Here is a 14301-nt window from a genome sequence, read left to right as displayed (position 1 = left end):
AATGGATTATCACTAATCAAGTATTCAACCGCTTTGGTACCCTCTCTGTGCGGGATGCAAGTGTACAAACTTCTAACATCCGCGCTACAAATAGTCAAACTCACCCAGAGTGCCGCAGACAGAAAAAAATGAAGGACCGGCATACTTTGGCCTCCCCAAAATCCTGCATTTGCCCCCAGTTTTTGCGTGAAATGGTCAGTTATGGGTGTCATCTTGGCATAATGCCTATTTCAGGCGGATCTCTTGCACCCAGCATGGGGTAGGTATAAGTATCAATGATGATGGCTGCAGACCCTCCAACATGACCCGTTCCATCAGTTACACAGAGCCCTGTTCCTGGATTTCCCTTTTAATTTATAATTGCCGTCACCTGTGTTGAGACACCTGTCTCATCAATTATCTAGTTCAACACAAGTGACTGCAATCATAAATTAGGTGGGAAGTCCAGGAGCAGAGCATTTTGTACCTGATGGAAGGGGTCATGTTTGGAGGGTCTGTGGCTGTGCTAGCTAATGGAAAAAAGTGGGACTGTGCAATACCAGACCCTCCAACCTGACCCCTTCCATCAACTACAAAGTGCTTTTTTGCTCCTGGACTTCCCTCTTAATTTATGATTGCCGTCACGTGTTGAAACTCCTTTCTCGTCAATTATTTAGTTCAACACAAGTGATGGCAATCTTAAATTAAGAGGGAAGTGCAGGATCAAAGAATTTTGTACCTAATGCAAAGGATCATGCTGGGGGGTCTGTTATACCACAGGTTCTCAAACTCGGTCCTCAGGACCCCAAACAGTGCATGTTTTCCAGGTCTCCTCACACAATCGCAAGTAAAATAATTAGCTCCACCTGTGGATCTTTTAAAATGTGTCAGTGAGTAATGAATGCACCTGTGCACCTGCTGGGTGACCTGGAAAACGTGACCTGTGTGGGGTCCTGAGGGCTGAGTTTGAAAACCGCTGTGCTATACCAAATGCAAAGGGTGGGGGATTTAAAAAAAAAATAATCTTTTATGTAACAAACTATGTAACAATATAGATTGTAAGCTTGCGAGCAGGGCCTTCCTACCTATATATCTGTTATTACCCAGTTTTGCTCTATTAATGTTTCCAATTGTAAAGCGCAATGGAATATGCTGCGCTATATAAGAAACCGTTAATAATAAACTGTTAATAATTGTTGCTGACAGTCAACCTTTAGACAGTGACACACTGAGACCCTGACTGTGTGCCCTGTCTGACCTTGTTGCCACCTGGCCCTGACCTTGCTCTATAACTATATCTATGTCACAATGAATGAGGCGCCCTTTACCCCTAGGCACGTGACCGCGCCTAGCCCCGCCCCCTGACTGTCACTTAGTGCCGCGCACGTGAACCTGGCGGAAGAGCTGACAGCTCCGGGACAGGTGATACTGACAGCTCCCCTATCCAATCAGCGTGGCCGTACCAATCCACCGCCCCTTTTGAAGATACATAGCCAATCCATGGGCAATAAACAAAGCGAGCGCTAAAGGGCGAAGTCGAAGTCCAATGAACGCTTTGTATCCGATGATGGGCGTCAGTGACGATCAATCAGAGCGACGATTATGCAACAGGCTCCGCCCGGCCGCGATGGCTACCCAATAGGCGCGGAATGGGCGTGTCCTTTTGGTCCCCGACTTTTGCGGGCGTTTCGGGTGGCGGCGCCACCACGGCGGCATCGGGTCCACCTCGAGCCCAGCAACTGCGCACGGGGGCCCCGCCGAGCGGCCAGCAGCGGCCCGGAGACTGCACCATGGAGCTGGAGGCCGTGCTGAAGGAGCGGGGCGCGCCCGCCGGGGATCCCGCCCGGGTGCTGGGGGCCTGGGTGAAGCGTGGGTGGCCGGTTCCCGGGCCCGGCACAGAGACTGAACTGAGCGCCGGCCCGGGCACGGGACCCGAGACCACTATGGCCCGCACCCGTGACATGAGCTCCAAAGACGACGAGCTGGAGTACGAGGCGCTGCCGGAGGGTTCCACCGTCACCACGCACATGCTGGCCGGGGCCGTGGCCGGGATCATGGAGCACTGTCTCATGTACCCTGTGGACTGTGTCAAGGTGAGGAGGGCCGGCGGCCACATGGCGGGTGCAAGGGGGGCGGGGACTGTCACTCACACCGGGGCTCCTCCTACATCCCCATATCAGGGGTCTTATCCCCTCCACCCACACACAGACCCTGAGAGCAGGGGCCCCTCCCCCCTATTTACCCCTACAGGGACCCTAACTCCTTATTTACCCCCACAAGGGTCCCTCAACACTGATCTTTCCCTCACCTATGATTTACCCCCGCAGGGGCCCTCACCTCTGTTCCTTTCCACACTGGCACAGAGATGAGGTGCCCTGCAGCTCTGATTTACCCCCACATGGGCTCCTCACCCCTGATCCTCCCCACACTGGCACAGAGATGAGGGGCACCTCACCTCTGATTTACCCCCACAGGGGCCCCTCACCTCTGATTTACCCCCACAGGGGCCCCTCACCTCTGATTCTCCCCACACTGACCCAGAGATCAGGGGCCCTGCAGCTCTGATTTATCCCTACAGGAGTCCTCACCTCTGAACTTTCCCACACTGACGCCGAGAGCAGGGGCCATTTAGCTCTTATTTACCCCCATAGGCGTCCCTCACCTCTGATCCTCCCCACACTGACGTCGAGAGCAGGAGGCCCTTCACCTCTGATTTACCCCATACTGACCCATAGAGCTGGGCTCATTCCTCACTTGACCTCTGCATCCTGGTCCAGTTAGCATAGACCTGACACCTGTAGTATGTCCACGAGAGCAGTGACCCTTCACCTTCTGATCTACAGTGCACTGGCCCAGTGAGCTGAGCCCCTCCACTCATTATCCCCTCCACACTGACCCAGAAAGTATTGCTTTGCACCTCAGAATTACTGTGAGGGTGCCCCTCCACCTTTGACAAGGGCTCTCTCAACTGGTGCCACCTTATGCTGCCACAGAGTGCTTCATTCATTATTGCTAATGCGTCCCCACTGATCTCTCTGTGTTATTTCTTGTAACTGGTGTATACTGGGCAGGACGCACTCTTCCCGTTTATAACCACAGCTGGCATCTCTTCTGTGTTATGTTGTGAAGACCCGCAGTCCAGGAGCCTCCTTATGGTGCTGTGAATGTGCCAGATCTACACGTCTCTGCTTTAACATGCCAAGCAGATACATGCTTCCAGTACTGTCCTCTCCTGTGTACCATGCTCTGGCAGAATGGCGTTAGCCCCCTGATTATATGCAGAGCAGGGGGACCTCTATGTACCTGTACATAATCCTGCAGACTCCCTGCTCAGATCCAATAGAATGAGAGAAGATTAGATGTATGGCAAGGTCAGAGGTTACTTGATTGATGTAGTGCATTTAGCTCTACAACTATATACCAGACTATTACACCTTATTAATTATCTACTAATGACTTATGAAAGGGCATTACTGATGACAAAGTGCAAACGTGGCTTTGCTAATAAATACAATAAAAAGGTGGATATCACTGCATCAGAAACAGTCCATGTCCTAAGCCCTCTGTTGGTTGTGCAATCAGTGATAACCCCCTTACACCTCTTCTATTACATCACTAGGCTAAAGCCCTGGTGTGACTGAATAGGCTATGACAAAAATACGTCAGTTGTTTTTCTTTCGATGCCTAGTGTCAGCATTACTCTAGTCCCCGTCCTGGCTGCCAGGTAATTGAAGCGTACGTTGTGTGGGTAGAGCAGGTTTTTTTTGCATTGTCTTCTCTTATTTACTACGAGCAGATTTTCAAGGTTGGCATGAGTGCATACACCCACATATACAGATCAGGCGCCATCTTAGGAACCTCGAGCTGCCAGCCTGTGATTGCAGTCAGAGCTGGCGTTATAATTACAGTGTTAAGTAATTTGTCTGCGGTTGCTGAGTTTGTTACGACTTATCCTGTGAAACTGGTTTTGGCATCAGCAGGTGGATTAAAAACGGGTAACTGGATCTTTATTGACTAATCTGAACATGTTCATCGGCTTTAGAAGGGAGTTCTTAGGGCCTATAGTAAATCACACCGGGAAGACTGAGGTAAAGCAGGGCACAATGAGCAGGGCTACTGGGAATGAGCAGCTAACGGTAACGATGGGTAAACGAGCAAAACTTTCATTAAGTCCTTTTCCTGGTTATACATCTGTAGGGCTGTGGCAGCTCTAAAATGCAATGTAAGGGAGCGGGCCATTGGTGCGTGCAGAATTCAGTCAATATTTGCGTTCACACCCCTTGCAGTGGGAAATGGATTGTTCTGCTACAAACACGGCACCAGGGCAGAATTTGCAACTAACTTTAAATCTTCCCCTTAGCTTATGTTGATGAATAAAAATGATGTTCAATAAAAAGCGTGCTTTTCATCGTGCCTCAATAGTTCGTCACATTTCTAGAATACACAGGAGTCCCTTTATATTTTAGTTTATTCAACTCAGCACTCAATGTTAAAGTGCCATTAAGAGAATAGACTGGCTGCAATATGTCTGTTTCCAATAGAGAGAACAGACCAAATACACTTTTAATGACAAAAAAAATAAATGTTTAAGTATTTTTAATAGAATGTATCTGATTACTGTTTTAAAAAAACAAAACCTTCAGCTGCCTCTAAATAGGGGTGGGCAATAAGCAGCACCCCAGCTATTGTAGAACTACACATCCCAGCATGCCCTGCCACAGTTTGCTATTTAGCCATGATAAAACTGTTGCAAGGCATGCTGGGATTTGTAGTATAAAAGCTGGAGAGCCTCTTATTGCCCACTCGTGCATCTACTGCCGCAGAATTGAATACATCCTGTCCCATTGTATTGTCTGTTTTACCTACTACCAGCAATGAGGGTGCAATTAGATTACTTGGCATACATCAGATTAACGTGTTGGCCAATTTACTCTGCGTGGATTCCATGCCATCAGTGTGTCGGTCTTCTGGGAGCCCAAAATATATTTCATGACAGTGTTGTAATATCTGACAGCTACACTGATGCTGCAGCCGGCCCCATATCTGTACTATAGTCATAGTTTGGTGCTGGAATTAAGTTTAAAGTCTTTATGACTTTTATATTGAAAGAGGTACAAACCCGTTACTTAATTTGAGTCACCGGAAGAAAGTTGCAGCAACTTGTCTGTGTGTAGGAGAAGTTACAATGAAAAGTACTCCTGATAACTGTAATGGTTACTCAACACAACTTTGCACAATAGAGGTGTTAAGAATAACCGTCCCAAATCTGTGAATGATGTATTTGGGAAGAAACAATTAAAATTGAAAAGGTTGTCCACTTTTGGTCTTTTCCCTGTTCGAGTTCCAGGTGCAGCAGACAGAAGCTTTCCTCGACATTGAACTCTTAAGTGCATCAAGTCTGACACTCCCTTTTTATACAGAGCTGTGTGCATTGGGTTTATATATTGTAGGACTTCCCTGTAGGTAAATGGTGTGAGACTAGGGGGTCAATTATATTAAATGCAATGCCGTACATATATATGGTAGCTCGGACATCATGCTTGCATTTACAACGCGGCTCTCTGGGACTGCAAAGTAATATGTGCAATTTAGGGGCGATGTGGAATGCTATCACTGACGTTCCAATGCCGTCACAAAGGCGCATCACCTGCACATTACCCCTAATTGAGTTGACCCCTAGGAGTCTAGTTTTACATTGGTATCACCCTGCTAGCTGGTGTAGACCAATAGCTGTGTATTTATGTTAGTGACGCCTGGACTTCCTTACTAGTCTACAATATTAAATACATGCAATATTTAAAACAGTTTTCATATCCAAATTTGGAGGAAGGTAACGACTGTGATGGTTTTTATTAGGGTGATATTATTACAGGCCCAGGCAATGAACATTTAAGGGGGAGATGTATCAAACCTTGGAGAGAGAAAGTGAAGACAGAGATAGCACCAACCAATCAGCTTCTACCTGCTGTATTACACGCTGTGGGGGTGATGTATCAAAGCTTGGAAAGAGAGAAAGGAAGAGAAAGTATCAAACAATCAGCTCCTGTACATTTTTAAAAATTTGGCTTGTAAAATGACAGAAGCTGATTGGTTAGTCTTTCTCTCCAAGCTTTGATAAATCTTCCCCAATAAGCCTGAAAAATGACAGAAACTTTCTCTCCATGCTTTGATACATCTCCCCCTGAGTTTCAAAAAATGTCAGGAGCTGATTGGTTGGTACTTTTCTCTTTCCAAGGTTTGATACATATCCTACAAAGACAATTTAGCATTTCAAATGATGGGTTTTGTCAGCCATTGTCAAGGTGTAAAAAGATAATTATTTTCCCCTTTCGTCCTCTAGACCCGGATGCAGAGCCTGCAGCCCGACCCGGCAGCCCGCTATCGCAATGTCATGGACGCCTTGTTTAAAATCATCCGCACAGAAGGATTCTGGAGGCCGATGAGAGGACTGAATGTCACAGCAACGGGAGCAGGACCTGCCCACGCCCTGTATTTTGCCTGCTACGAAAAACTAAAAAAGACATTGAGCGATGTTATCCGCCCTGGGGGCAATAGCCATATTGCTAATGGTATTGACTATTCCTGTCCTGCATAATTCTCAACGGTTTTGCTTTTTTCTAAAAAAAAAAAAAAATCTGTGTCCCCCCCCCCCCCCCCCCCCCCTCACACTGGAGACTTTCTGAGAAGGATTTTTGTTTTTTAAGTCGTATGTTCCCAGTCACATACAGCGCAGAATACTCGCAAGGCGATCACATCCCGAATCATGACTGTGACCTGTACACAAGCAGGATGTGCTTCTGTCTCCCTACAATTCACACTTAGAAAATTGGTTCCACATTTAGCTAAGCTTTTATTTAAAATTTTTTTTTTTTCATTTTTGTTTTAAGTTGACTGAAATTCGGATTAGTTCCCTGTCCTCACTTATGTATGATACCCCGTTAGCAGACGTTCAGGCATTACATCACTCAGTAACTGAATGAGTGGTAGCAGAATTGGAGCTTTTCCTCTTCTGAAGTATTTTTATTTATTTATTTTTAATTACATTTTGCAATTACCCACGTTTTGTCCAAAGATCACTAATTCCGTACATAACAAAAAAAAAAAAAAGCAGCCAATGTTGCACTCGTACACTGTTTTCAGCTGTGATAAAGACTTGCAGTGGGTGGTGTAATCATCAGACTGCTGAGGAAGAAAGCAAATTGTGTTGTAGGAGCCTTGTGTTTGAGTGACTGCCTGCCACAAGCTCACAACGCTATCAATGACAGTATTGTTCCTGCAGAATTCACACTAAATGTAGTCGCTTCCCCTGGCTATATAACATGACTGTCTTCCTTTTAGAAGCTCTGCTGAACAGTGCATCACGGGAGAGCCGCCTGCACCCTAAGCTGGTTAATAGCACCAGTTTATTAATGAACTGATTGTTTGATGGGCACTTGGCTCCGCATAGATGCTTAGACTTTGACTACTGCAAGGCGGTGCTATTTGCTAGAGACTTGACTTGTGTGCTGGGCGTCCTGCCTCCTGTTTTGTCTTTGGTTGGTCTGAGCCTGTTGTAATGGAACATACGTCCATGCCAGCAGTGGATTACTGGGAACCGCGAAAGGAGGGCAGCTGCGATGGACCAGCGGCTGTGCTCAGCAGGCCTCTCTCCCTGCTCGCTCCGGGATTGCATCTTTATATTTTTCACATAAGTGTTCTGAGGTTTCAGGATTTGAAAAGCTAAAAAAAAAATTCTATATAAAGCGGTTTTAATTCCATAGCAAATATAAGCAAAAAAAAAGATTGGTTATATAAGTACGTAGAATAAGACCGTTGTTAGCCAATGGTTATTTTATTTGTGTTATGCAAAAAATAGAAAAGGCTAGAATTATATACCCTTCCCCCTCGCCCCAGTCTGTAATAAATAGGGATTACAGTTTATAATACTCCATTACTGCTGGTGATTATTAAGCCTGTAATTAGCAACCAGCTTAGGATACTATGGGGGGGAATTCAATTCAGTGCGATGTAGAATAGCCGCGGTAGGGAGCTACCGCAGCTATTCAATACACCGCGCTGTTTGGGCGGCTAACGGATTTCTTCTCATACCCCCCTGGGGATGCGAGGAGAAATCTGACAAAAAGTCCCGGGCACGCAACTGTTTGCCGGCTTAGCACGGCGCTAACAGCCGTGTGCCTGGCACTTTAGTTGGAGAATGCCGGTTACTGTGCCTCAACACCCAGATTAAGTCGCAAGAACCGGCATTCTCTGACTTACCTACTTCCCGACAAGGCACAAAGCGCATTGAACTGAATAGCTGCGGGAGATCCCTCCCGTGGCTATTCATCATCACACTGAATTGAATTCTGCCGTATGTGATTTGTTGTTGACCGTTGGAGTTTGTTAATGCTTTAGAGGCAAGGTTAGACGACTTCTCCTGGATTATTACACCCATTTGGAATACAGAAATGTATATGGTACTATTCCCCAAAAACAGATCTCCCAATATTGCATAAGTGCATATGTCGCTGCAAAGCAATGGCACCTGGTCCTGGTGCGATAAGTGCATGCCACATCCCCAGGGAGTAGACCAAACGCATTAAACTACCCAGCTGCCGTCAACCTCCCTGCCCTGAAGTGTTAATCCATCTTAAATGCAGACGTTTAACATATCCCTAATGTGAAATCATTTGGAAGAAATGTCTAATTATCTATACGATGCCCACCATTACTTGTGCAGAACGAGTCTTTCATGTTCTGCCGCTGTTTCTCAAACCACTGGCGGCAACAGAAACCCATCCAAATCTTGGGTTGAGTAAAACAGGTTACGCTGATTATCTAGTGTCCTGCGCTTTCCACTAGCAAGGGATCCCCTGAGACCCCGAGCTGCCCATAGATTCACTTCTGTGATAACAGATGCCTGGGTAAGGGGTGTTTTCTGTCACCATTTTTAGGGGTCAATTCAATTGCGGGCGCTGATGACATCGGGCGAATATGTGCGCGCACATGCTGCACTTATGGTAGCCCCGCGATTGTGGATTTTTGTATGCAGGCCTATTGAGCTGCAAACAAAAATCAACAATTTTGGGGCTTATATGGGTAGGTGTAATATGCCGTTCCTGGAGTTTCCACGCTCTTGCGACAACACATTCTCAGGCATCGCCCGCAATTAAATCAACCTCATTGGTGTACTTTCCATTCATGTAAATGAGATCTTTATTGGTAAGCCATTGACCACACTTCAGTGTACCTGAAACAAGCCCACCTTAGAAGGAGGAGGCACTAGAACCCATATATAGACGTAGAACTAGGTCTTAGCGTCACTATAGTTTTATCTATTTAATTAGATATTTTATTAAAATATTTGTCTGCATATTTTGGAGCAATGATCTAGTCCTTAAATATACATTGTCCAGCTCGTACACCCGAAGGGGTTACAGTTTTTTTCGTCACCGTAGTCTTTGGTGTAGGCGTATTGCTGTGTATGAGGCATGTTCTGTAACGGGTACGCTGCAGGGTGGCTGCTCATTTATATGCGTGTCCGCGACAGAGAACTGCTCACGCTGCAATACGACCCTTCCAATCAGCCTTAGATATTTACGCTTTTGTGAAGACCCTGCATTCCCTCACTTGCGGCAGTTTTTGTCTTTCAGGGGCAGCCGGGTGTGTAGCGACGCTCTTACACGATGCAGCTATGAATCCCGCTGAAGGTGAGCTTACCCTGTTCTAAAACTATTTCCTCCTCCTACAGCAGGGATGGGGAACCTCCTGCCTGGGGGCCTTAGAAGGCCCTCAGTATCATTTGGTCTGGCCCTCTGAGCTTTTTTCTGCTAGCCTCATTTGGCTAGCAGGGAGCCTAGAATGGCATCCTGCAGCCAGAATCTATGCAGCAGTGCCGCCTGGGGCATTGCTGTAATAATCGGCGATTGTGGCCCCGCCCCATGTGACATCACGCGGAGGGGGCATGGCCTAAACTAGGCCCGCAAATAATGTTAGGTATATCAAAATGGCCCTCGGCAAAAAAAAAAATTCCCCACCCCTGTCCTACAGAGGCAAACTGCTTAAGGGTTAATGGACGCATATATATATATAACAGCAACTCTGAAATAGGTTTTTTTTTTTTTTAATCCAGTCTCCTTTACATGGCTAGTGACCTGGTGCAGCGTTCAGATTTGTGATCTTTTTTTTTTTCTATTACATAGATTTTTCATGTATTAAAAAAAGAAAAACCCCTTTCATAGATTAGCTATGGAAGATTTCTGTTGGTGCACACACACGGGACGACCGTCAACGATAACTGTATCGCTGAACGATCTCCCGGGTGTGCTGGATGATTGATATCGATCATCTAGCACACCACCAACGACACGGTCCCTATAGTAACATGGTCGATATCGATCATCCAGCACACCACCGACGACACGGTCCCTATAGTAACCTGGTCGATATCGATCATCCAGCACACCACCGACGACACGGTCCCTATAGTAACCTGGTCGATATTGATCATCCAGCACACCACCGACGACACGGTCCCTATAGTAACCTGGTCGATATCGATCATCCAGCACACCACCGACGACACGGTCCCTATAGTAACCTGGTCGATATCGACCAGGTTGGCCTGCATGCATGGGCGATGGACGTTATCGTCCATGCGTGCCCGCGCATCGCAGGCCGTTGGAGGGGACCAAAAAATGCACGATATTAATGATATGATTGATATTGTTATTGTTCAAATCGAGCATTTTAATTGTCCCATGTGTACGCATCATAAGGAAGATTTGCAGTAAAAAAGTGTTTTTGGTTAGTGAGAGTCACAAAACTAATCTGCTGCACTCTATGGCAAAGCAATTCCCCAACCCTTCTGCTCTTTCAAGTCTCAGTCTGTGGCTAGCCACTTTTGTCCATTCCCATCCCCATGTCAGGACACTGCCACTGTACAAGAGCATTCCTCGCTAACAGTCACACAGACAAGTCACCACCTCCTACAGGATCATTGCATCTATATCCTGAAATACTCTGTGCTGACGTGCGCAGTCTGGCTATAGTTTATTCTGTCCCTTCAAAACATACGCCATTACTAATCATCAGTACATGAAGACGATGAAAGAAAACGATGCTTTTTCATTAATTAAATGCAATTGTATTTGGTTTACGGAACAATCACAGCAGTTATAGTAAGGAGAAGCCCCATTTGCACAGAGGTCCTAGTCGCACGCAGCACTAGCGAATTTTAGCAAACTGGGCAGTACTGAAAATAGACATCTTTGCATATGTTCAGGGAGTTGAGTGGGTGCATATTTCTGTATAGATAAAGGTGGGGGACAAAGCGTAGGATGTGCGTATTGTCGCAATAGCATTCTGTTTGATTTCAAAATGTAGCAGCATTCGGACCTGTGTGCGACTGCAAGTCGCCCCAGTATGTCTTCCCTTGTTAGCTGACTCTTCTCAGGGAGTGAGAGGTTTCTGCTCCTTTTATCAGTGATTACACTGAAATTCAGCTATTCACAGACCTTAATAACAACAGTTGCTCCCTGCACACTGCCCCCATCTTTCCTTTGCACAAAACCACCAGTCATATGTTTGTAGGTTAGAGGGTTTCTGTGACCGTGCCGCTTGTAAGGATTCCATTAACGTTCATCTTTGTTTTTTCTTTTGGCACCGTTCTCAAACGAAACCGGTCCTGCTTCTCCTGCGATCGTTACTGATGGTTTGCTGATTTATTGACAAAAGTTATCAAGCAAAGGATGCAGATGTACAACTCGCCCTACCGGAGAGTAACGGACTGTATGAGGGCGGTGTGGCGGAATGAGGGTGCTGGTGCCTTTTATAGAAGCTACACGACCCAACTGACTATGAACATCCCCTTCCAGGCCATACACTTCATGACCTACGAGTTCCTGCAGGAGCACCTCAATCCTCACAGACAATACAACCCGACCTCTCACATGGTGTCCGGCGCCTGTGCCGGGGCGGTGGCCGCTGCCGCCACCACACCGCTGGACGTTTGTAAAACCTTACTCAACACGCAGGAATCCCTGGCCTTGAATTCCCCGAACATGAGTGGACATATCACAGGCATGGCTAATGCCTTCAGGACGGTGTACCAAGTAGGTGGCATCACTGCCTACTTCCGGGGGGTTCAGGCCAGAGTGATCTACCAAATGCCCTCCACAGCCATCGCATGGTCTGTGTACGAGTTCTTCAAATACTTCATCACCAAGCGCCAGGAGGAACGGCGAGCGGGGCACTGAAAGCGCGATACCAAAGCACACCTTTTATTGATACTCCAGGCACAGTCGTTGACCTGTTCACAGCCTGCAGATTTGTTTGCCTTTTAATGTTTTATCGTACCCATTCATATTGTGGGGAGAGGCCTCTGACCTCCCAACAGTACAGGACACAGAACAAAAGATGTTTCAAGTTATCTCGTTGGTTACCAGATTCTGGCTCATGCTGTTCTCATCAGCTGCAATTTATGGAACTCAACAGCCTACACTACTACACCTCTAAGGCTGGAGATCCCTGGTATTATCACTGTGTATTCCATACACGCCTCTATAAAGAACCTGCTTACGTATGCATCATAATGCATTTCTCTGTTTACTACTGGTAGTACGCTTACTTGCATTATTTGATACTGCAGTGTTGTTTAGATGCAAAGAAAATACAGTTCAAGCTACGTATCGCTCACTCGGCCGCATCGGTGCTCTCCAGGCGTCTGGAAACCGTCAGGAGGCACGTCTGCTCCCAGTGACTAGTTTAGGCTGAAAAAGGGAACGCAACTTTGACTGGAGTTTCACTACATCTTTGTGCTGAACTTCACAGTGTAAATCTGTCTTCAAATGTATCTGTTACAGCAGTACACCTCCCAGGGGGTGGCTGGAGAGCGGAAGCTTCCCATATTTGTTTGCAGTCCCCCCCCCACGAGGCAGGTGGAAAGTGGAAGCTTCCCAAATTTTAATTTTTTTTTTATTTTTTTTTTCTACATACACTCAAAAGGTTTACCATTTTGTTTCCAACTACAGTGTCCTTACCAAAGTCTTGTCCCAAGACGTACAATAATTAGTCATTAAGGCCGTTGTCATCACGCACATGATATAGCACTTAGACCACTTTGGTAGCTGGAGACTTTTTGTCTTCTTTTTCTCGTTAAGATTTGGAGCGAGAGATGAACTTTTTGAATTATTTTTGGCCGATTCACCCCCTTGAACTATTTTTGTAAGTCGCCCATCTTTCTCGATGTTGCCAATCTACAGAACCCCCCTAATAGCGCGCCAGAGGCCACAAATGCTGCTAAATTAAAGTAACAAAAATAAAATAAACACAAGCACTCCAAGGCTGTTGCGCGTCTCATGGAAATGCACGGACCAGGAGCTGCTTACAATATGGTTTTTAAAGGGCGTGCAGCTTGGAAATGCAGAAAATAGACATCGATCACCTCTGTTTGCTGGACGACTTGCCTTGTTTTCCTTACAGCAATGTAGTCGTTTGTCTCTATCGGTCTGTACACATTCTCCGACAGTCATTTGCACAATTAATGACACTTTGAATGTGTAATCACATCTGCTGTAAACATATACACATAACCACAGGTACAATTTAATCTCCAGTCTTTTTTTTTATTTTTTTTTAGTCTGGATTAATTAGTGGATGAAATGTATTTGTTAAGGCGTTTTCGCCATAAATCCTGTGACACCACCTGTTAGGTTCCAGCAACAAGTATACCGTGTACAGATGTGTAATGTGACATTTCTGCCTGCTGCTCTTAGGTTCTCATCTAAACTTGTATTCTGATATCCTGGTCCAAACGCACATTAAAATTGAGACTAAATAACCGTTTTGATGTCTGTCCTCCGGTGATCAATTTAATTTGAAAGTTTCAAGATTTCCCTGCAATGGGCTTCATCAGGAATAAAATATTGGGAGTTGATAAACCTTTTTTTTTTTTTTTTTTTCATTATTATACTTGTTTGTTTTATTTGTCACTACTGAGTGATGGAAATGAAAGCCAGATTATTATTAACTAAATCTGATGGTTAAAGCAAAAGTATTGATTATGTGCAGAGTTTTTATATGGTGACTGAATGAGGTGTAGTATATGAAGGAATGCTCAGGCTGTGACCCTGCCATGATTGCAGTACAAGGCTGTCAAAAAAGGAATGGGTATGTAATACCGCCAGTCTGGATGCCTCCTGTCAAAATACCGACAGCGGCAATCCGATGGTCGGTATCCTGACGGGTCCGGTGAGTATGCTTACCCTCCCCCCTTCTCCCCCTAATCCTAACACTCCCTTCTTCTAGCCTAACCCCCGTTAGTGCCTAAACCTAAGTCTCACC

The 14301-nt window shown here is 45.9% G+C and overlaps 1 protein-coding gene across 1 annotated transcript; it reads left to right on the top strand.

The window, feature by feature from the left end:
• The first annotated feature begins 1613 nt into the window (after positions 1–1613).
• SLC25A28 (solute carrier family 25 member 28) lies at positions 1614–13800 on the top strand. Its single transcript, XM_088452178.1, has 4 exons — positions 1614–2072; positions 6320–6548; positions 9612–9668; positions 11695–13800. Exons 1-4 carry the CDS (start codon positions 1629–1631, stop codon positions 12213–12215), a joined length of 1251 nt encoding a protein of 416 aa, XP_088308304.1. The 5' UTR covers positions 1614–1628; the 3' UTR covers positions 12216–13800.
• The last annotated feature ends 501 nt before the right edge of the window (positions 13801–14301 follow it).

The sequence above is a fragment of the Taudactylus pleione genome, unplaced genomic scaffold (assembly GCF_031769625.1).
Source record: "Taudactylus pleione unplaced genomic scaffold, aTauple2 ptg000034l, whole genome shotgun sequence".
Taxonomy (NCBI): Eukaryota; Metazoa; Chordata; class Amphibia; order Anura; family Myobatrachidae; genus Taudactylus; species Taudactylus pleione.
Note: the sequence above shows the minus strand (reverse complement) of the source record. Positions and strands in the feature narration are given on the sequence as shown.